Source organism: Zootoca vivipara, chromosome 14 (assembly GCF_963506605.1).
Source record: "Zootoca vivipara chromosome 14, rZooViv1.1, whole genome shotgun sequence".
Taxonomy (NCBI): Eukaryota; Metazoa; Chordata; class Lepidosauria; order Squamata; family Lacertidae; genus Zootoca; species Zootoca vivipara.
This window is the reverse complement of record NC_083289.1, coordinates 53,430,866-53,453,429: the sequence shown is the minus strand read 5'-3', so window position 1 is coordinate 53,453,429 and position 22,564 is coordinate 53,430,866. Positions and strand designations below refer to the sequence as shown.

Here is a 22,564-nt window from a genome sequence, read left to right as displayed (position 1 = left end):
ATTTTGGGTATTATAAATATTGGGTACTGTATGCAGACTCACGTAGCAGAGAGGGTTGTGCCATAAGGAGCTTACAGTCGAAGTGAATCTAGCAAGGGAAAGCAAGAGTGAAGGGTCACAATATGAGCATTTACATGTGCTTTGCTCTGGTTGAGATTGGTGATATGACTCACATGAAAAATTGACGTTGCCAAAACATTACTTACTGAGTACTACATATTTTAACAAGCCATGGCTTTCTAAGATCTCAGCCAGAATGCAAGGAACTGTGTCTCACAGCCTGGCAGGGTAGGTAAGAAGGAGTCTTTCCACCACAGGAAACCCCTTTAGCCAAGGCATGAAGAATCTCAGATCCTTTGGCTTTCTGGCCCTCAGCATTCTTCCTGAGTCAGGTCCCCTCTCCAGGCCTCATCCCCCATAAGCCCTGCTCTGCACTCCTCAGGTGCTTTTGCCAGGCTAGAGTGTATCCTAGAACTGTGATGTTGCTTGTCCAGAGGAAAGAGGCACATTTTTATCCATTGCTTTCACCCACTTTTGTCTTCAGCCTTGGATACCACTGACATGTGGTCCTGTGAAGGTTCCCCATAAGAGAATGTGACCCTTGGACTGAAAATCATTCCCCACCCCTCTTCAACTGGAGGTGCCAGTGTCTGAACTTGGGATCTTCATGCAAAGCATATACTCTACCTGAGCTATTGCTGCTCCTAATTCCACTTAAGGGCCCAACTAGTTGCTTATAAATTAATATGACTACAGTGGGGTTGACGCCTGGAATTTAAAATATTTTCAAAGCATTTCCTTGTAGAAGTATGTTAATGAATGAATCTTTACAAGCACAGCCTTTCACGTAGGGTTTTGCTCATTGAGATCAAGGACACTTTCCTTTTCAAAGGTGCTTAAGTTGTTTATGCAACCAGTTGTGTGCTGATACTTGTGTCTTTGCATTCAGTGGTAGTCTTCTCTGTCACCATAATTATGCAGACGTGATTGGAGAGACTGTGCTTAATAGAATTCTATGGCTTGTTTAAACACAGCAGCAATAATTTATTGAGACCTTCAGGCTTCTCAGTCTTGGTAAAGCAAATCCAACACTTTAAACTTTTATAAAACAAAACAAAACATTGTCATGGTATAATATGCTACAACTTAAGTGTTTAGCATGCTGCAGAATCGTTTAAAATAGCTGTTGCTCCCTTTTGATTACAGTACAAGCAAATTTCCAACATTTATTCAGATACTCATGGTTGATATCTTCTGTGGAATTCTGTGATCTGTGATCTAGTATTGCCCCTATGACTAATTTCATAGCTTATCTGGAGATGAACCATCTGGATATGCATTAAACTAAAGCAATGTGCAGATATACTTTTTATGATGAAGATACAGAGATTGAAATATCACATAGCAAATTAAATGTGATTCTTTCCTTGCCACCCTGTATTTTTTGTTCCTATTATGCATGCCAAGAAATCATTGGCTTATATATCTTTCCTCCCGCTTACAAATTTTCTCTTTCAGTAAATAAGATTTAGGCATTATTAGGGTGTATGTGTGTGTGTTTGTGTTCCTTTCAGTAATGCATACTGTGTTGACATGAGAAGATAGAGTCATGAAGGGTAAACTATGTAGATCTGCCCTAAGTAAGCAGAATGGAAAGGAGGAATAAAAATAACTAGATTGGAGATTAAGGCTGTGTTTCTCAAACATTATAACCTGTATTGAGAGAGAGGGTGGGGGGTTTGGATAACTAGAAGCATCTGAAGTATTTATTAATTATCCAAGCAAACAAACAAAAACAAACATGCAATTCCTTCCTAGTATGTTTGAACTTGTAGGAATTGTCTGCTTTTCGGAATTGTCTGCTTTTCTTGTGCAAAAAATAGCTCTTATCCTTTTTTTAAAAAGGTAATCAAGGGCAGCTTTTTTATTTTAAAAAGGGCTGTGGCCTGTGTACTACCCCCTGTTTACTTTGGATGAGTGAAGCCAATGCTGCAAAGTTAATTCACTGATCAATGACACTGACATTGATTGGCCCAGACAACTTCATGTATCTTTTTCAGTAACAAAACAGTGACAACAGGCTTTTCATCTTATCTAACAGGTTACATGCATAATAAATTTGTTTCTTTTAAAAATATACAGTACTTGTTTTTTATTAACATACAAACAGTAAACATAACAGATCATTCTAATACAAAGTAGCAAGAAATCAGTATCATTGATGTTTGGACAAGGTCATTACAATAAGGTGGTACAAGGAAATAGTTAGGTCTGGGAGATATATTTGTTTTTCACCTTTTTGTTAAGTATGTGTAGGCACACTATAGTTAGTGTATTTTGCTAAAACTGAAAAACATTCTGAACCGATAAGTTTTGACTTCAGCAAATCATTTTATTTCTTAATTACATATCACAGTGGAAATAGCTCTGCTTAAATTTGCAGAAGTCCGTTCCCTCCCCTCAGGTGGCTTACTGACTGGTCTGGGTAAGAGGGCACAGCCTTGCTGTGTACTGTATCTTATTAGTATTTGGATGGAGGTCTCTTTAGTAATGTAACTAATTGCCTTAAATGCTACTTTATTCCTTTGATAGGAAATGTGGAAGTGTACTACTTTTATGTGTTGAAATGTTTAAAAACAAATCATTACAGTATATACAGTAATTTATAAATGCTATCTAGTATGTTCATTAACTTTGTCTCCAAAGAAATGATGTATCTTAGCTTTGAATAACAAAAAACTTGATAGTATTATATGGAAACAAGGAAGAAAGTAATTTCCCACATGCGGAACTAATAAGGAAATGTTTTAAATACCACATGCTGTATTTGTGTTCTCTGTATAAGAGAATACCGATAGGAGTAATACAGGAGTAATACCTGGATCAGATGGTTAGTGACTTTGTTTGAGAATCTGTTAAACTCTAGAGTAGAATAGTTCTGTGTTACCTTTGCCCAGTAATGTTTAATCGCGTTAGAGGCCAGAACTTATGTTGGCTTATGTCAAGGGCAAAGCAAGTGTAGCAGACACAAATCTTTCAGGCTGTTTGATTCATAGCTGACTGAGTAGCATTAAGAGAAAGCTTTCCGTTTTGTAAGATACTGGTTGGGATCCAAAATGCTATGACACAAGTTCATGTGTTCTGATGGGGCATTAACTAAGGGTTTGTGTTTCTCAAACAGCAGCCTCTTTCCACAGATCACATAGGAAACCACTTTTGAAAGTATAGTTTGTGATAAGACATGGGAATCTATTGTTCAGAACCCACTGCACATAAAAATAACCATGTTGGATCCCAACTGTGCATAAACAAATCCATTATTGTTACAGATACTGAAATAATACACAAAGGGTGTGGTGGTAACAGCTGTGTTCACCTCGGTTGCAGCTGAAAGGAATTCTCTCTGGATCAGGCGTGGCTGTAGCATCTTGTGCCATGAACTAGAAATACCTTTTGCTGGCTGTTGTCTTGCGGTTCAGATGGAGATCTTGTTGTACTAAAGCTATGAAGGTTCATGTAACTTTGATGTGATAATCTTTCATTATTCTTGGTGTCAAATTTGCTGCAAAATGCCATGATGAATGATCTTCTAAGACTATATTATTGTAGAACCTGATCTGTGAATTCTCATGACTAGTGTGTTGTTGCTTATGTTTATGTATTCTCTGGTAAAGATGTCATTCAAATTAGATAATATCAAATAGAAGTAAAACCTTTATTAAGTGACAAAGAGAAATGGTGATACTCCTGCAATAAGTGGAATTATTTAAGGGGAAATTGTCTAGTGTATAGATAGACTAGCAGAGAGATGCCAGCACCCATGTACACTAGAACACCTGTATACAGGAATGGTGTAATTTGTTTTATTAAATGAACTACCTTTTGAGTTTCAAAGAACTCAGAGCAAAATGTTGGGATAGGGGGAGAAATGACTGGTGAAAAGTATTATAAGACACAGGTAGGGAACCTCAGACCTGGGGGCCAAATGTAGCTCCCTGGGACTCTGTCCCAAGGCCCTATCCTTCACCAGCCCTCCTCCATGCCTTCCCTGAGTGTTTTTGCCTGACTGGAATGCAGGATAATGCCTTGCTTGCCTGGGTGAAGAAGGGTGTGTGTGTACAAACTTTTGAATGACTGCAGGTTAGGTAAGAGTTTCATCTATGGCTCTGCCCACTTTCTTCTCTGGCCTTGCCTACCACTGGCATTTGTCTCCCAGAAAGTTTCCCTTGGAGGAATATGGACTTTGGGCTGAAAAGCTTTGACAACAAGTGGGAAACCTGTCTGATAGTCCTTAATATGGTAATTCAGGAAGCTCTTTGCAGAATGACTGACAATGCAGTACGTACATGTCTATTTGGAGGTAAGTCCCAGTGCATTCAGTGGGACTTATTCCCAAATGAGTGTGTGTACGTTTGCAATCTAGCTTATCCCAAATTGCCCCAAAGCCCAATGACAAATAAGCAGTGCCCATTCTCCCTCTGAAAATGCAAATCTCAGCAGTTTTCATGGATTCATCCTTTGAAAGATAAAGAGCAGAAGTAAAGAAAAATATGATAGTTCTTACATTAGCCAAGATAGAGATTAACTTTAGCAGACTGATTAGTATGTATACTTTTTTTTCTTTTAACAGTTAAGTTAATGGAGGAAGGGCATATATTAGCAGTATTTATTAATGTTTGCATCTTACTGACTTACACAGTGGTCAATGAAAGTATCTACTCAAGAGTGATTTGCAAAGTTTTAAGAGAGATAGTTTCTCAGTCCAGAAATTGGGACGCCCATGAGACAGATATGTATGGGCTCTACCAAAGGGTCTAGTCGAGTCTTTTGATGGTACATGGGAATATGCACCATCATCTGAGGCCATGAGCTGTTTGTCCCTTTCTCCAGTTCTAGATAGGTTCAAGTGATGCCAGTGGCTTTTTAGCTGTCAAAATGAGAATGTGCTTCTGGTCTTTCATACATGTTCATGAAAGGATGGAGTCCAGGAAGATCTGTGAAAAAGCATAAACTGTATGTGCCTAGGTAGTGCTTGGTGATCATCACAAATAGCCATCTGTTCAGTGTGCTATAATAATACCCCCGATTCATAACAATTTGTGACTGAAATATTTAAGGAAATTTATGTTGCACCTAGGCTTTATTTATAATTTTGTCTTCAACCCACATATTACAGCAAAAATGTATATGCTTTATTATGGTTAGGAAGATGCATATATGCACAACTCTGATTTATTGCAGGTGTTGGAGACCAATCTTGCCTAGACATCTGTGACAGTAAAACTTAAATGAATTCTACCTGGTCTTCCCAGTAGTTGTGCAAGGTGGCTACATGTCTAGTCTGATACAATGTCTGATACAGCGTGAGCAGTAAAACTAGGAAGGCATTTAACCAATTTCCTATGTCATCAGAGCCAGTAAACTATAGTTAATCAGCTTCAGAACAAGCCAGAATCCTAATTCACTGTTTGAAGGAGATTTTGGATTGTTCTGAAGCTGGTAACAATGACTATCAATTTGGATGAAAACTGATGCAAAAGATGGTTGATGGAAAGCTGAACTACTTAATTTGAAAAAAAAATATTGCAGTCCTAAGTGCATTTACTGAGCTCAGTGAGACATACAGTACACTAGTTAGCATAAATGGCCAGGAATTTAAGACTTAAAATTGTTGCTCAATTAAGAATGTTTTTTCCTGCTTTTTGTTCTGTTATGGCTAATGACTAAACAAAATTATTATTACCTACCCACTTTAGCAGAGGCATTCTTAAGATAGTATCAAATGCGTCTCTTCTCAGTCTCTTGGGTTGTTGAGCTTTTGCAGTCAACAAAAGATTTTTGTTTGTTTGTTTCTCTTGTCAAGCCATCATGTTTATATATTTAATGGAGATTAACCATAGAGATCAAACCTATCCATTCTGAAGGAAATCAGCCCTGAGTGCTCACTGGAAGGACAGATCCTGAAGCTGAGGCTCCAATACTTTGGCCACCTCAGGAGAAGAGAAGACTCCCTGGAAAAGACCCTGATGTTGGGAAAGATGGAGGGCACTAGGAGAAGGGGACGACAGAGGATGAGATGGTTGGACAGTGTTCTCGAAGCTATGAACATGAGTTTGACCAAACTGCGGGAGGCAGTGCAAGACAGGAGTGCCTGGCGTGCTCTGGTCCATGGGGCCACGAAGAGTCGGACACGACTAAACGACTAAACAACAACAACCATAGAGAATTACTCTTCTGCTTGTCCTGCTCTGTGGTGCGGCAATGCTTGACTGAAATGTAAGAAAAGGTGAGGTTCAGGCTGTACTCTGGGAAACACAGAACTCTGAGGTTGCTGCAGCAAGGAACAGGCTGAAACTGAGCCCTTGTATAGTGAGAACAGCACGTGCAGCATGCTGGTTAGCAACCCCCTTGTTGCAAGTTGCTGCTTGATGTAAAGGGGTCCAGTCTCCTCCCGTATTTTCCAACTGTGATATAGAAGTTGAGGCACAAGTCGTCACGGGTCTTCTATAGTGAAGTCCTTGGAGCCAGAGGATGTCAGTGCCACCTCCTCCGTCTAGAGGGGCAAGGGGTGTTGGTCCTGCAGCTTCTACATGCCCTTCTTCATATTTGGAGTCTGTTTGACTTCCAAACGTTCGGGAACCAAGGTGCGGATTCCAATTGGCTGCAGGAAGCCAATGTTGGAAGCCGTGTTGGATGTTCGGATTCCAAAGAATGTTCGTAAACCGGAACACTCACTTCTGGGTTTGCAGTGTTTGGGAGCCAAAATGTTCGAGTCGCGAGGCGTTTATCAACCAAGGTACGGCTGTATTATTTTTTGTTGTAAGAGTCTTAAGTCCAGAGACACCCTTATTATATAGAACTTAGTACAGTTACCCATTGCTTTTCCCTCCTAAAATGATTACTGTATAGCCTTTCCAGGTTTCATTCTAGAATGTAGCCTAATAGCCTTAAATGGCCTCTTGCAGTTGTCTCCGTGAGTAAAGTGACAACCTGCTCCAAGCCAGGGAATTGTCAAGTCTCATAATAAATGAGCGAAGAAGGCGTTAAATATTTTAGCATTTCATGATGATACAAGATAAAGCTTGGGATTTTATCAGTGCTATTGTGTTATGCCTGAGTGTACTAAATCTTCAGTTTGGTTGTGAGCAAGAAGAATGGGCACAAATATTATAGATCAAATAGTTCAGAACCAGCAAGTGAATATTGGTAGACTATAATCCTAGTGGATAACTAACTAGGGTAGTAGCCAAAAATATTTTCCACTGCAAATGTTCCAAACACAGTCCAACACTTTTGTATGCTTTCTTATACTAGAGCTTGGATAATCTGCATGCATATATGTATATATATGTCTGTGTGTTTTGTCAGTCAGCCCTGGTGTCTGTCAGTGTAGGCCTGTGTAAACAGAGTATTAATTCAAATTTGAAGTCATTAACTTGGCTGTTGAAATAATGCTGTCATATTTGAGGAACAAAAGTGCAACACATAGACTGACACAGCTTTAGTTTGAATAAAAGCCCTCTTTCATAATAGTGTGTGCTGTTAACTCGGCTACCTTATAATCTGTGTAGTTGATTTTGTCTGAGATTCAAAACTCCTTGGTATAGTGTCTCTTTAGGTGTAAAGTTGTAAAATATAGTTGAAATGCAGACTGGAAAGAACAATTGTTTAAAGACAGAAATATTCTGTTTGTTCTAGCATATAACTTATAGAATATCTTTTGAATGGGCGGGATAACCCTGTTACAGATTGTATTGATAAAACCATTTATGACCATAGGGACATATTGGACAGCTAAATGAAGCTATTAGCCCAGCTGCTGCAGTTTGTGGAATCTGATATGAAGTATATCCGAAATTGATATAAGGGGAAAATTGGAAGGTTTTCTTGAGCTGCATAGATATAGATTACTCAATGTGTACACCTTAGAATGCATTTTCACTTCAGTAATTTTCATATAGTACTAGTTACAGGTAGGTAGCCGTGTTGGTCTGAGTCGAAGCAAAATAAAAAAATTCCTTCAGTAGCACCTTAAAGACCAACTAAGTTTATATTTTGGTATGAGCTTTCGTGTGCATGCACACTTCTTCAGATACACTAGCGTAGTGTATCTGAAGAAGCGTAGTGTATCCTAGTGTATCTGAAGAAGTGTGCATGCACACGAAAGCTCATACCAAAATATAAACTTAGTTGGTCTTTAAGGTGCTACTGAAGGAATTTTTTTATTTTTCATATAGTAGAAAGTGCTTGTTACTAAAGATGTTGGTGTCAGGATTAAAATGCTGACCAAAGTTAATCATGTGGTAATAGTGTAGAACTAGGACTTGGGAAGCAATCAGATTTCAACTCTGTCCCAGATTTTGTCTGTGACCTTGGGCAGTGCATGCCAATCCTTAATTTCATTGGCCTGTATGGGTGGTTGTGCAGCCTTGCATTGAATTACAGCTTTCAGTAAGCTGGAAGCGTTAGACATGCAAAAACATTTTTGGCAGGTGAAATTCAGCAAGGAATCTCTGTTATGCGTGCTCGTGGGAGGAAGGACACAATTCTCCATACTTGGAGTTGGTTTCTTTATGTTATGCAAGCATTTAAAGCAGCTTGATCTTAAAAAATGATTCCATGGATCTTTCCCCAAACTCTTAACATGGTTTATTGAATAACAAAGGGGTTGCTCTCAGGCAGTTGAAGAAAGTGAATAATTAACAAGTATATCCCTAGCTGCATGTGAAATAAACTTCCACAGGGAAAATCCTCCCAGTAGTGCTCTGAGGAAGCCCAGGAGGAGTGCACTTTAGAAGTCGGGGTTCAGCTTGTATTTCTGATGCATTTCTTTGCTGTCTAACTTCATTGCACTCTAAAGATAGCTTCCTTTCATTAAAAGGGACAATAGATTAGGGCATAAAAATGTCTAATACATAATCAAATGGGACCACAACAATTTCTGCCCTTATTTCAAGGTGTAGGTTTTTGGTTTTTTAAAATGTATAGGCAGTTCAATCAGGCACTGTTAAGGGACAACGATCAAACAGGAATGGTACCCAGTGGGGGGGGACGGGACGGGACGGGATGGGACGGTACAGGACCCTGTAGACCTGGTCATCCAAGCATCTCATGAAACCACTTAGAGGTTTTGCTACTTTATTGGGTTGTCGTCGTTTTTGTTTTTATTATGTATTTTCTGTTTTTTATATTGTGATCTTACATTGTGAATCACCCTGAGATCTATGGGTATAGGGCATAATAATAATAATATCCCGCCCATCTGGCTGGGTGTCCCCAGCCACTCTGAGCGGCTTCCAACAAAATATTAAGGAGCATCTTCACCCCCATCATTCTGGACGTGAGGTCCAGGGCCGAGGGCCTTCTGGCGGTTCCCTCGCTGCGAGGGAAGCAACCTGAATTTAAGACTGTTGTAGGTTTTCCTATTTATTCACCTTTGTATCCTGGCTTTTATTCTGTTGCAGATCCCCATATAGCATACATGTGGCTCCCAGGCACCATCCATTTAGGCACAAACAACTTACTAGACATCTTTTTAGCTTCAGCCTTGTGTAACTTCAGACTGTACTCAGGGACTCATGTGTATCTGTTGGCTATCCCCCCCCCCTGGCTGTTTGGAATTTGAAAGTGAAACATTTATTCTAGTCCCACTGATGAGGGGCATGGGGGTAGTGAGAAAGAAAAGCACCATCTTTTAAGTTAGCAGGATACTCTCAACGGCTTAGGTTTAGGACTTACCGGTAGGTTGATAGTTGGAGAGGTAAAGATGTAGCAGAAAGACTGCTGTCCTTGAAGAAACCAAATCTAGGTATAATGTGACAAACTGCCTTTGGGCTACAGCCTAGCAACTATCTGGCATTACATAGACAGTAAGACCCAGGTGGCGCTGTGGGCTAAACCACTGAGCCTAGGGCTTGCTGATCAGAAAGTCGGCGGTTCGAATCCCTGTGACGGGGTGAGCTCCCATTGCTTGGTCCCAGCTCCTGCCAACCTAGCAGTTCGAAAGCACATCAAAATGCAAGTAGATAAATAGGAACCGCTCCAGCGGGAAGGTAAACGGTGTTTCCATGTGCTGCTCTGGTTTGCCAGAAGCGGCTTTGTCATGCTGGCCACATGACCTGGAAGCTATACGTCGGCTCCCTCGGTCAATAATGCGAGATGAGTGCGCAACCCCAGAGTCGGTCACGACTGGACCTAATGGTCAGGGGTCCCTTTACCTTTACCTTTAAGGTCATATCTAGGGCTGGGCAACATCTGGTTTTCAACATCGTGATATATCACCATCTAAACACTGTAATATACCTATAGGTAAAGGTAAAGGACCCCTGGACGCTTAAGTGCAGGCCTCATCTCGCTTTTCAGGCCAAGGGAGCTGGTGTTTGTCCACAGGCGGCTTTCCGGGTCATGTGGCCAATATGACTGAATCGCAACTGGCACAGAGAGGACTGTGATGAATGCCAGAGTGCACGGAAACACTGTTTCCCTTCCCGCCACAGCGGTACCTACCGTATATTCCGGCGTATAAGACGACTGGCGTATAATACGACCCCCAACTTTTCCAGTTAAAATATAGAGTTTGGGATATACTCACTGTATAAGAAATACGACCCGGCGTATAAGACGATCCCCGACTTTTGAGAAGATTTTCCTGGGTTAAAAAGTAGTCTTATACACAGGAATCTACTGATGTGCTTTCAAACTGCTAGGTTGGCAGAAGCTGGGACAGAGCAATGGGAGTTCACCCCATCGAGTGGATTTGAACCGCTGATCTTCCGGCTGGCAAGCCCAAGAGGCTCAGTGGTTTAGATCGCAGCGCCACCCGTGTCCCCTTTACCTATGCTGATATATGACAATTTCTGAAATAAGGATGGAGCTATGTAGAGGCATTGGCTGATTTCACTGGTTTTCCCACATTGCAATTTTTGCATAGCACACACATCATGATTCACAATATATTGCCAGGTCAAAAATTATGAAACCGATAGCACAATATTGACTTCAAACCAGTTTTGGGTGATATATTGTTATATCTCCCAGCCCTAGTCATATCATTGTGGTTTTGTATTAATTTCTTGCAGCAAAAAAGGCAGAAAATAAAGATCTTGACCTACTCTACAGGGTGGATTTTGTGGCAAAATATTGACATTGGTTTGCAAGTGAGCTGATGGGAAATGCAGTTAGGATGAAATAATTTTATGCAGCAACTGCTGGTTCTTGTTTTATTTGGAGAAGGGGAGCTGTTAAAAAAAAATCCTGTGTTGCGAACATATGAGTATTTTACCTGTAGTGGAATGTTGTATAGACAGTCATATGTGTTCATGGCTGTAATAGTTGCTGTTGTTGCAACAATGATGCTAGGGCATTCAGAGTGCATATATATCATACATAATCATGTGGCTGAGAAGTGACTGTTTATCAGATTTCTGCTAAAGCTTGATCTTGGGGCAGTGTGCCATGGGACTTAATGCAGCATATGGCATGCTGCTTCAGTCTCCAGGTTTTCTCTGTTTTGGAGAAGTTGCTCAGTTGTATTCATTGTACTTGGTATTTAAGCAGTGGTCTGTGTTTGTGACCACCTCTTTGAGCTGTACAGTGCTACTGTACAGATTTTTGACTCAGAACACAGAAATAGCTTTGGGAATATAGCATTTTGTTGTGTGTAGCACTGCCAGAAAAGATTTTTCCTCCTAAATAGGTCACTGATGATCCCTGAGTTTGGGGAATTGTATGTTATGCAGATTTGAAAGCCATTAAAGGAAGTTTTGATGTACTGAGATAGCTTCAACTGAGATTAAGGAGCAAGAGACTTATGGAAAACTAAAAATAAACATTTCTTGGAATGTAATGAGGAAGTGCAACAAAAAAAACCTCTAATCTTTTCAGTATATTCCTTAGTTTTCTCTTTTGAAAGTAACAATAGGTGATTTTTCTGTTTTGAGTTTCCCATATATTAATTTTTTCTTGAAGTAATTTATTGTTAACTTCCAAATTTTCCACTATCAAACTTCCACCTAGTAAATATAAATGAAGCATGGTAAGCACATCTAATGCTGTGGCAACTTTCAAATATCGCTATCTAGTGTCACATTGTATATTGCACCTAAAATACACTTAAAACGTTTTATTTGCAGCTGTATAGCTGAGTCTTTAGAGAAGCATATGATGCTGCTATTGAATTCTCAGATAGAATGCTTTAAGGATCTATTTTGTGGAAATAGTGTTACTTTCACATGCAATCTTTAAACAGTAGTTATTGAAAAAATATTTATCAAACTTGGACATAAGTGTGTATGTAGGATGTACTATTGAGGAGGTATTTAGCTGGCCTTAAGGCTGCTGCAGAAGGGGAATGTCTCCATTTTTGAACGTTTTGGCTCCCAAATGCTGAAAACTGGAAGTAAATGCTCCAGTTTTTGAACATTTTTCGGAACCTGAACATCCGACGCAGCTTCCGCTTGAGTGCAAGAAGCTCTTGCAACCAGTTGGTAGCCGCGCCTCGGTTGTCAAACGTTTCGGAGGTCGAATGGTCTTCTGGAATGGATTCTGTTTGACAACCAAGGTTTGACTGTACTAGTAACTTGAGAAAGCCAGTGCAGTTTCACCAATATGGAAGATGCTGCAAGAGAAATATTCAGAAATGTATGAATCTATCAACAAAATTAATGAAGAGAATAGGATTTAATTTGCATCTTGAAATATTCCACCCACGGCTTTATATTTTCTGTAAACTTTAAGAACTGGGGTGGGGGTGGTGAGTGGCTGGCAAGCGTAAACCCAGGAATATTGACATCGTCTAGAAAAGCTCTTCCTTCTCTCCTCTCATTGCTGTTTACTTCTAAAGCAGTGGGACAAATATAATTACCCTTATGTGCTCACTGTTAAAAAAATATTTAAGTCTGTTTACTAGATTTCCTGTGTCATGAAGTGCTACAAATTCTGATAATTTCCTCTCATTGATTTAATAATCTTCTTGGTGATGGCTGTGCCACTCCAGTTCCAGAACAAACTCTTATTTTTTTAATTTTTATTTATTTATTTATTAAATGATGAATCACAAGAATTACAGAAAAGAAAATACATTAAGATTTAAAAAAAACAAGAATATTACATTGTGCATTTCATTATTCGTTACGGATACATCAATTCTATTCCAAATGCACATAAATAAATTAAATTATTAGACTTTTTGAAGGAGAATATAAAAAAGGAAAGAAAGAAAAAAATAAGAACAAAAATAAAAAGAAAGGACACAGAAATACCAAAAAGAAAAAGAAAAAAGATTGGCAAACCAAACCTAATAAGAAAAAAGAGAAAAGAAAAGAAATAAGGAAAATTTCATCAAAAATTTTAGACACTAAATTATAATAATTCCTAGAGCACTTCCACTGCATTCCGCACAGCAATTATACATTTTAATTCTTTATTCTGTCTCTTAATAATATACAAAACTCAGAACAAAACTCTTAATTGTCCTTTCCAAAAATTCTCTCTTCCTATTCTTCCAAAAGACCTTCCAGCTTTTATTTATTTAAAAAAATAGCGCCTTTTATCTTTTATTGCCTCAGCAATGCAAATGAGCAAATAAATCCACAACATGTGTTGGATCACACAACTGCTCTACTTATTTGCTTGGATGGTGAAAAAGGAAGAAGTGTTCTCCCATTTTATAAAAGCTTCTATGCATAGTGGCTGTAGTGGCCGTTACTTCTTTTAAACATTTTAAAGTCATTTTTGGAGGCCGCCTGTTTTGGCTTGGGTCTTCTTCTACTCCCCATAGCTCCCCATAGCTCCAGGCAGCCACTTCCCTCTGTTGCATTCAGCTATCAGTATAAACTTCCCTTTCTAATTGAGATGCACTATGCATTGCAGAGATTTCTTGTGTGTGTTCTATGACACACAGTCATTTCCCATGGTGTTCCATCAGCACTTTATGCTGAGTAGACAGTACATGAATCTTTACCTTCAACTGGTGGGTCAGGTGTGGTCACCCTAATTTGTGCCGCAACAGCATCACTATCGCCAGACAAATGGGTCCACAGATGCATGTTTGTGTTAAAGGTGAGTCTGGTTCTGAACAGACTGCTGCCCCAGAATGTGCTCCTGTGGCTGCACTTTAGTGTTGGGGAAGGCATTGCAGAGAAGATTATTGGGGAAGGCATTGCAGAGAATCCATTATTAGTCTTGTTGAAAAATCCTTTAAGCTGTTGAGCAACCTCAGAACAATTTGAAAACCACTATATCAGGGAAGGTACTACCAGAGCCAAGAGAATGCCAGCATGGTTAAGGAGCAGAGTCAAAGAAGCCGTTATAGGCAAGAAGGCCTCTTTTTGAAAATGGAAGATTGTCCATATGAGTAAAATAAAATAAAAAAAAAATTCCTTCAGTAGCACCTTAAAGACCAACTAAGTTTTTATTTTGGTATGAGCTTTCGTGTGCATGCACACTTCTTCAGATACCTGAAGAAGATACTCAGGTATCTGAAGAAGTGTGCATGCACACGAAAGCTCATACCAAAATAAAAACTTAGTTGGTCTTTAAGGTGCTACTGAAGGAATTTTTTTTTATTTTATTTTACTTCGATCCAGACCAACACGGCTACCTACCTGTCCATATGAGGAGAGCGAAAAGGAGCACAAACTTTGGCAAAAGCAGGCATGAAAGCTACTTGAGAGGGTCATGGGAGTGTAGCTGCAGACATTCTTACATGAAGCTGATTATGGCTGATTGCAGTGGGGTTGCAGACCCGAGATTGAGCAGAAGCGACCAAGACAGATTCAGTCCCAATCTCTCATTTGTGTTCTTCAAGCGACTCTCCCCTTCAGGTTCATAGAATATCAGAGACCTTCTCCACAGCAAATTGGATCAGGGCTTTCAGTGTGATTAGGGAATGGCATCCCTGTTGAAATGCAACAGGAAGCCACTATTTGTAGTTCCTGGAAAAAGTTGGAAAAATTTATGTTTCAACAAGCTTTTCTAACTGTATGGGGGTGGGTAGGAGGTGGAAGTGTAAATTTGTGACTTGGGTTTATATCCCATTTAAAACTATTTTGTTTTTGTTGTATGCTTGTAAATCACCTTGAAATTAACGGTATATGAAAGTAAATTCATAAAACTACTAAATAAAATTGACTAACTCTTGGTCAGTTGTTGAGAGAATCTGAACAAAATAATTGACAGTACAGTGGTACCTCTTGTTACGAATTTAATTCGTTCCGGAGATCCGTTCTCAACCCAAAACTGGTCGTAACGTCAGACATGGTTTCAATAGTGGCGGCTCCTGCTGCTTCTGCTCGCATCCTGGAGCAAAGGTCACAATCAGGAGCATCTACATCCGGGTTAGTTGAGCTTGTAACCCACAGCATTCACAAGGGGGACGGTACGTATCGTAACACGAGGTTCCACTGTACAATTATTATTGTGCAGTACCACACTAGAACCTGGAAGTATCCAGACTAATATTTGTGTGCCTTGCCATTTCTTCCAAAAATACTATATTCTGTAAAACTAAGAGAAGACCCCAGATTTTGCTTTAAAAGGCAGTTTTGTGGTACAGTCATACCTCATGTTATGTCTGCTGCGGGTTATGTCCTTTTGGGTTGCGCTCCGTGCCAATCCCAGAAGTACTGGAATGGGTTACTTCTGGGTTCGGTGCACATGCACGTGCATGCGCAGAAGCACCAAATCACAACCCGCGTGTGTACATTATGTGGGTTGTGAACGCTGCGGGTTGCGAACGTGCATCCTGCACGGATCACGTTCGCAACCCGAGCGTCCACTGTACTTGAATATGTTCTGATAACTAGGGCAAAAGCTTTGGTTTCTGACCAGCTGAGAGCAAAGTAAGAGATGATGGCAGTAGCCTCATTTATTTAAAGTACATATAATGGTTTGTGCATGCTAAATGCTTCCCTGCCCACAATTTGGCTCTCTGCAGTTTGCTAGTTTTGCTGTTTGTCATTTTAGGCAAGCTCTGGTGGCAGAAGTGAACTCAATTGAAGATAACTTTCTTGTGGGAATCTGTGAGGAAGTAAGTGACAAGCAGGGAGGAACTTCAGTTCCCCTCAACCTTGCACCCCATTTCTTTAAAATGCTCTCCTCTGCACACAAAGAGGCAGGAGCAGACAGCAGAAATGAGTTGTCATTTTTAATAATCTTTCAACAGACTTCAAGAAGGGAATGTGCTGTCAGATTATGGTAGCGTGGCTTGGTATTTGGATATAAATATCTACGTAATAATAGGACACCCTAATGGCCTGGTATCTGGCTTAGGGAGGACTTTTGTTGGGGGTTGATCACATCAGGTAAGGAGAAGAGGCGGTAGATACTTAAAGGCCCTTGCCCATTCTGGACCTTTCCCTATCAAGCAAGATTTGGGTCATCAGTCCGCCTTGGTTGTTGACTGCCAGATCAACCCACAATAAAACAATACTAACCCACAACTTGAAACTCTTCTGTTTCTAGTGTATCTGAAGAAGTGTGCATGCACATGAAAGCTCATACCAAAATAAAAACTTAGTTGGTCTTTAAGGTGCTACTGAAGGAATTTTTTTCTATTTTGCCACAACTTGATTGTGGATGAGAGTGCTGACATGGTGTGCATTACCCAAGACCCAGTAATGTTGATAAAACATCAGCAACTTTAAAAATATTTGCCTGACTAGGTTAATCTGTAGAAAATTGCTTGTGTATGAAACCTTCATGTACAGGCTTCTGTGTACACATACCCCTCTAAAGTCATTTAATTGAAGGCTCAGTGAGGACTAAGATTATATCTAATTCAAAACTATCAAGGAAAGGAAAAATCTAAAAGTTCATAATACACTTCATAGGTCAGAGAATTAATAGTGCTGTGTTTTGTACAACGTCTTACATATCTTTTTAAATGTGAAGAGAGAATTCTTAAGTGGAAGCTATTTTAGATTCTCTCAAGTTGTGTCAAGTTATGCAAGTTTCACTAGAAAACTAATGTAATAGTGTACAGGTTATTGGGTCAGGAGACAGGGTGTGGTGTGTGTGTGTGTTAATGTACTGCAGGGAGTGGTGTGTGTTTTGCATTTGCATTTTTAAAAATCCAGCCAACCATTGTAAGGAGAAATTCTGTTCACACTGCCTTCTGCTTGACTACTACTAAATTGCTGTCTTTTTGTTTTAATATTGTTAACTGAAAGTAGTCTCAGAAGCTAAGTGCTGCATGCAAGCACTTTGTTTCTTGGTACAGTACTTAGTTTGTAATTGGATGCAAATCTTTCTTTTTCTGGATTAAAGTCTTGCCACCTTGCTCTCTCTGAGCATTATCCTCCACTTCTACTTCATCCTTACTCTTTCTTTTAACCACAACACACGTGTGCAATATATAAGTAAAATAATGCATTGAATGGAGACTGTGCATGGCACCAACCATTGTACCAATTCACGAGGCATCCTAGAGCGCATGTACAAGTGGCATCATATAGTTTTCTATGTTGCCCAGTTAGCATACATTTTTACTGGTCGCTGTGTAGAAATAATTGTGTCCCTCCAGTAACTGGAAGTTAAATGTATTGGACAATCAATGTACAGTATACAATTTTCTGTTCATCATGCTAATGGATTCACATTTTCCATTATATTCATATTAATCTCAAACTTACACTTTCCCTTTTGCACATGCACACTCTTTTTTATATATACATTAATTAATGCAAGAAGTTTTTTTTTTGTAATTGTCTTCCTGACCTTCCATAACCATCTAGCTAACTATTCCAACAAAAGTCCTGTACAGTGGTACCTCTGGTTGCAGACGGGATTCGTTCCGGAGGTCCAGCTGGATCCTGAGGTTTTTGCAACCGGAGAGACCGCTTCTGCGCATGTGCGCAGGGCAAAAACCCGGAAAAATACTTTCGGGTTTGCTGCTTACGCATCCCAAAGTTCTTGTAACTGCAGGGATACATAAGCGGAGGTACCACTGAACTCCCTTTTGTATTTTCATACAAAAATATTTTTAGCTGACTTTTGTGCAAATGTCTGTATGTTGGTTCATGGCTGTTTCATGAAGGTGATTGTGCATACCCAGGTGTGTTTTTTAAGAGATGAAGGAAAACAACCTGGAGCCATCAAAGAAAAACTGTGTTTGGAGAAGCCATGAGGATGAGCACTAAGATCATGATCAACAGGATGGAAATATAATGAACAGATTTTCTGCATTTTTAACCAGTGCTGCAGACTACTGAATGCTCATATCCCTTTTTCGTTTCTCAGTAATTCAATATCAAACTACTATCAGTGAGGAATGGCATTAGAAGTGAATTGATGCTTCAGACTTTTATAATGGGATTTGTTATTGACATGTTTGTATTATTTTTGTTTAGAATTTTAAAATACTTATGGAATTCATTTGAAAAGCATATGAAAACTGAAGAAACAAATATTACAATGTCATTTTGCTCAATGTAATCCGGAATTCTGGAATTCATATTTCATGTAACAGTATTTGAGGATACCTGTTTTAGAACTCCTGTGCAGTGTTTTCTGAATTGGTTTCTTTTTATGTATTTTTCATTGCTTCTCATACACTTACAGGTAGGTAGCCATGTTGGTCTGAGTTGAAGCAAAATAAAAAAATTCCTTCAGTAGCACCTTAATGACCAACTAAGTTTTTATTTTGGTATGAGCTTTCGTGTGCATGCACACTTTGTATCTGAAGAAGTGTGCATGCACACGAAAGCTCATACCAAAATAAAAACTTAGTTGGTCTTTAAGGTGCTACGGAAGGAATTTTTTTTATTTCAGTAGTCTATGTTAGGATGACTTGTTTAGTACTAGTAGAATGGCTGTGCCTGTGTATTACACAGAAAGTACTCTACTCTTAAGTCTTCAGCTTGCTAACATGGAGGTTACATTTCCAGCAGCAGCTGTTGAGGTTTTGGAAATCTAATTAAATCAGTCAAGCAGAAACAGTGCAAACATGAATATTAAGATATGTCAGTATACAGAGGGAAAATAATAGCATTATAAGAGAAGTTTCTTTCAGTGTATATACACAGGGAGCCTCTGAATGCATGCAGTCCTAGGGCAACTTTACATGTGATTAACATGTTCTGATCTAAAAGGAGAGGTGTTGTGCCATGCTAAGAGCCAATTTACACTTTTGGGGAAAGCACATCATGTGAATCTTCTGGAACAGTTCTGAAAGCATGCCCCCTGTGTTAAATTCCTTGTTTGTTGAAACTAGGTAAACCTTCCTGACATTCTAGCTTTGTATGGGCAGAGTGTCTTCCACCTGGGGTCATAGAATTATAGAGTTGGAAGTAACCCCGAGGGTTATGTAGCCCAACTCCCTGCAGTGCAGGTATCTCAAATAGATCATACCTGACAGATGACCATCCAACCTCTGCTTAAAAACCTCCAAGGAAGGAGAATCCACCACCTCTCGTGGGAGTCTGTTCCACTGTTGAACACCTCTTACTGTCAGAAAGTTCTTATTGAGGTTTATTCAGAATCTCATTTCTTGTAACTTGGATCCATTGGTTTGGATCCTAGCCTCTGGAGCAGAGGAAAACAAACCTGCTCCATCCTCCATATGACAGACCTTTAGATATTTGAAGATGGCTGTCCTATCTCCTCTCAGCCTCTTTACCAGGCCAAACATACCCAATTCCCTCTACAATTCCTCATAAGGCTTGGTTTTAATTTCCTTGATTGTCCTGGCCGCCCTCCCGTGCATACGTTCCCAGCTTGTCAATATCCTTTTTAAATGGTGGTGCCCAGAACTTGATACAGTATTCTAGGTGTGGTCTGACCAAAGCGGAATAGAGCGATACTATGACTTCCCTTGATCTGGACACTAGACTTCTGTTGATGCAGCCTAGAGCCCCCCCGGCTGCTGCATCAAATGATTCACTTTTCACATGCACTGCTGACATGACTAGTGTCCCCCATCTTAGATTCGTGGAGCTGGTTCTTCCTGCCTAAGCATAGAACCTTACTACTACTACTAATAGACTGTAATAACAATAATACATTAAAAACACAAAATAAATCAATTAGTTTAAAATACAATTTGAATCACATTTAAAATCAAAATAAAATTAAGTGGGAACCCACGGATCATAACTGTAGGGGTAAGGAATTAAAAGTTCACCAGGCCCGGCCACTTGTGCTGGTCCCATATGGGCCGATAGAAAGCGACAAGGAGGCCACTTACATACAGGGTCCCATAGAAAGAAGGGGGTCAGACTGGGCCCAGACCAAAGGCCCGGCGGAACAGCTCTGTCTTACAGGCATGGCAGAAAGATGTCAAATCCCTCATTGGCTTCCCCTCCCAGTGTAGTGGACAGTGCTGGACTAGGATCTGAGACCAGGGTTCAAATCACCACTTGGCCATGAAGCCCTCTGGGTGACATTGGGCCAGTTGCACTCTCTCAGCCTAGCCTACTTCACAGGGTTGTGAGGATAAAAGGGAGAGGCGGAGAAGTGGGTATATCACCTTGCATTCTTCGGAGAAAAGGTGTGATATAAAATAGTAGTGGTGATGCTGCTGCTAATGAATTGCAGTAATTGCATTGGGTTCCTGGTGAAAGCAGCAGATGTTGAGCTTTCTGTATGCACGGATTGCGTCTGCTCCTGGACTTAGTACTGCTTAAAGCCAAATCTTTAGTGTGTGCTTCTTTTGCTTGTAAGAAATATCCCTCCAAAAGTGCACCTGTGCTCAGGAAGAAAATGTTGTTTAGTCGTTTAGTCGTGTCCAACTCTTCGTGACCCTATGGATCAGAGCACGCCAGGCACTCCTGTCATCCTGTCTTCAGGAAGAAAATAGTCAGCACCAAATCTTAATGAAGGTCCTTTCATTGTTTGCTTTTAAGTGGCATTGTAATATGGCCCCATATGTTATTTAATATGGTCCCATATACGTTATTTATTGCCTTTGTTGACAAACACCTCACCAAAATGAGAAATCATGAAAACGCCAATAAAACTGTCTTTAAAAGATATCAACCCAATTTTCTAGAGCTGGATGGTAGTGGCCAACTTAGAAAAATAACCCTAACACAAAAGACAAGCTATCCTGGTATCTTCATAGTAATAACTTAGATAAGGGTTGGGGGAATGGCAACCCAAGCTATGTATTGGGAGAGTCCCTGAAAAATAATTTGCATGTTTGGTCCTGCTAGTTGCAAATTGCATTGTATATGTTCCTCAGTTGTACACTATACACTTTCCCCCTGTTTAAGTTGTTTGTAGTAAGATATGGGTAGAATTTGAAACGTTTTCCTCTTCTTTTTTGTAGTGCTTTGTGCCAAGAACCTTGCAAAAAAAGATTTCTTCAGTAAGTACTTCTTATACAATTTTCCATTATTTTGTATGCACTTTAAGCTATTATATTGATGGTAGACCCTCTTGACTCTTTGGGTGGCATTTAAGGATAGTTTCTCACAAGCCAGAGCCATAACTGTCTGAAAGTTATTTTGTACAGACCATGTAGCAGTGTGCTATGTGCCCCTTCTCCAGTGAGCTAGATACCTAAAATTGGATCTTGACCCCGACAACCATGGGCAAATAATTTAATTTCCATCCACTCTTCCCTTATTCCTCTAACTCATGAATGGCAGTATAAGGCCTGGTAAATATCTGCTCTTGTGACATGGCAGCATCAAGCCACAGTGAATTAACATGAGAATTGGCTTGCTGTTTCAAATGTGCAGGTCAAACAGGCTCTTTCCTTGAAGGAGCTTGGTGTCACAGATTGAAACTCATACAATGAGATCTTCTGACTGTGGCCTTAGCTGTAACAATCCCTCACATTTCATGGAACAGAGCTGGGAACTTAACAGCCCTCCATCTTCTATCAGTCCCAGACAGAATAGTCAATGATAAGAAATGATGAGAGTTGTAGTCCACAGACTCTGTGCTCCTGTCTCGGAATTTCAGTTTACGAATGAAGTGCTATTCTATGGAACTGTTTACACATGATGCTTTTTTTGAGGGGGGGGTTTCTTTCCCCCTACTTCTTCAAAGTGGACAAAATATTTCAAGGGGGAAAGCTAGCGTTCCAAACACTGCTGCCAGCTGGTGAACTTCATTCCCCCACCGCCCAGTGAAAGCAGCCTAGCTGTTGGGTAGCATTGTTCCTCCTGAATGGGTCTTTGTGGTGATTTTTTTCTTTCGGTTCTTTCCAGGGCTTCCTGACCCATTTGCAAAGGTGGTGGTGGACGGTTCTGGTCAGTGCCACTCAACTGACACTGTGAAGAACACGCTAGATCCCAAGTGGAACCAACACTATGACCTGTGAGTTATCTGTTCTGTGAAGGGTAAATCACAGAATGGGTGTCCAGTCTGAAAAAAAGAGTCCAGCCTTATGTTCATCTGTTTATTAATTTTGAAATTTTATATCTCACCTTTCTGCCTTATGGCTGGGCTTCAAGGTAATTTTCTTTGTCGTTAGCCATCTTGCCATAAACAAGAGGTTTCTGAAATAGCACGTTAAGAAGGCAGTGGTGACTGAAACAGGTAGGGTGCTCCAACTGCTGCTCTTACAAGGTTCTGCAGGGACTGCATGAGAGAGTATCCCCTCCTGCGTAAGATTTTG

General features: G+C 40.0%; 1 protein-coding gene across 2 annotated transcripts in view; it reads left to right on the top strand.

The window, feature by feature from the left end:
• Positions 1–22,564, top strand: part of SMURF1 (SMAD specific E3 ubiquitin protein ligase 1) — a 50,965-nt gene that overhangs the window by 4,876 nt on the left and 23,525 nt on the right. For both annotated transcript variants that reach the window (XM_035132191.2, XM_035132190.2), the window contains exons 2-3: positions 21,266–21,304; positions 22,155–22,263. In XM_035132191.2, the coding sequence (XP_034988082.1) occupies positions 21,266–21,304; positions 22,155–22,263 (148 nt within the window). The remainder of the gene's footprint in view (positions 1–21,265; positions 21,305–22,154; positions 22,264–22,564) is intronic.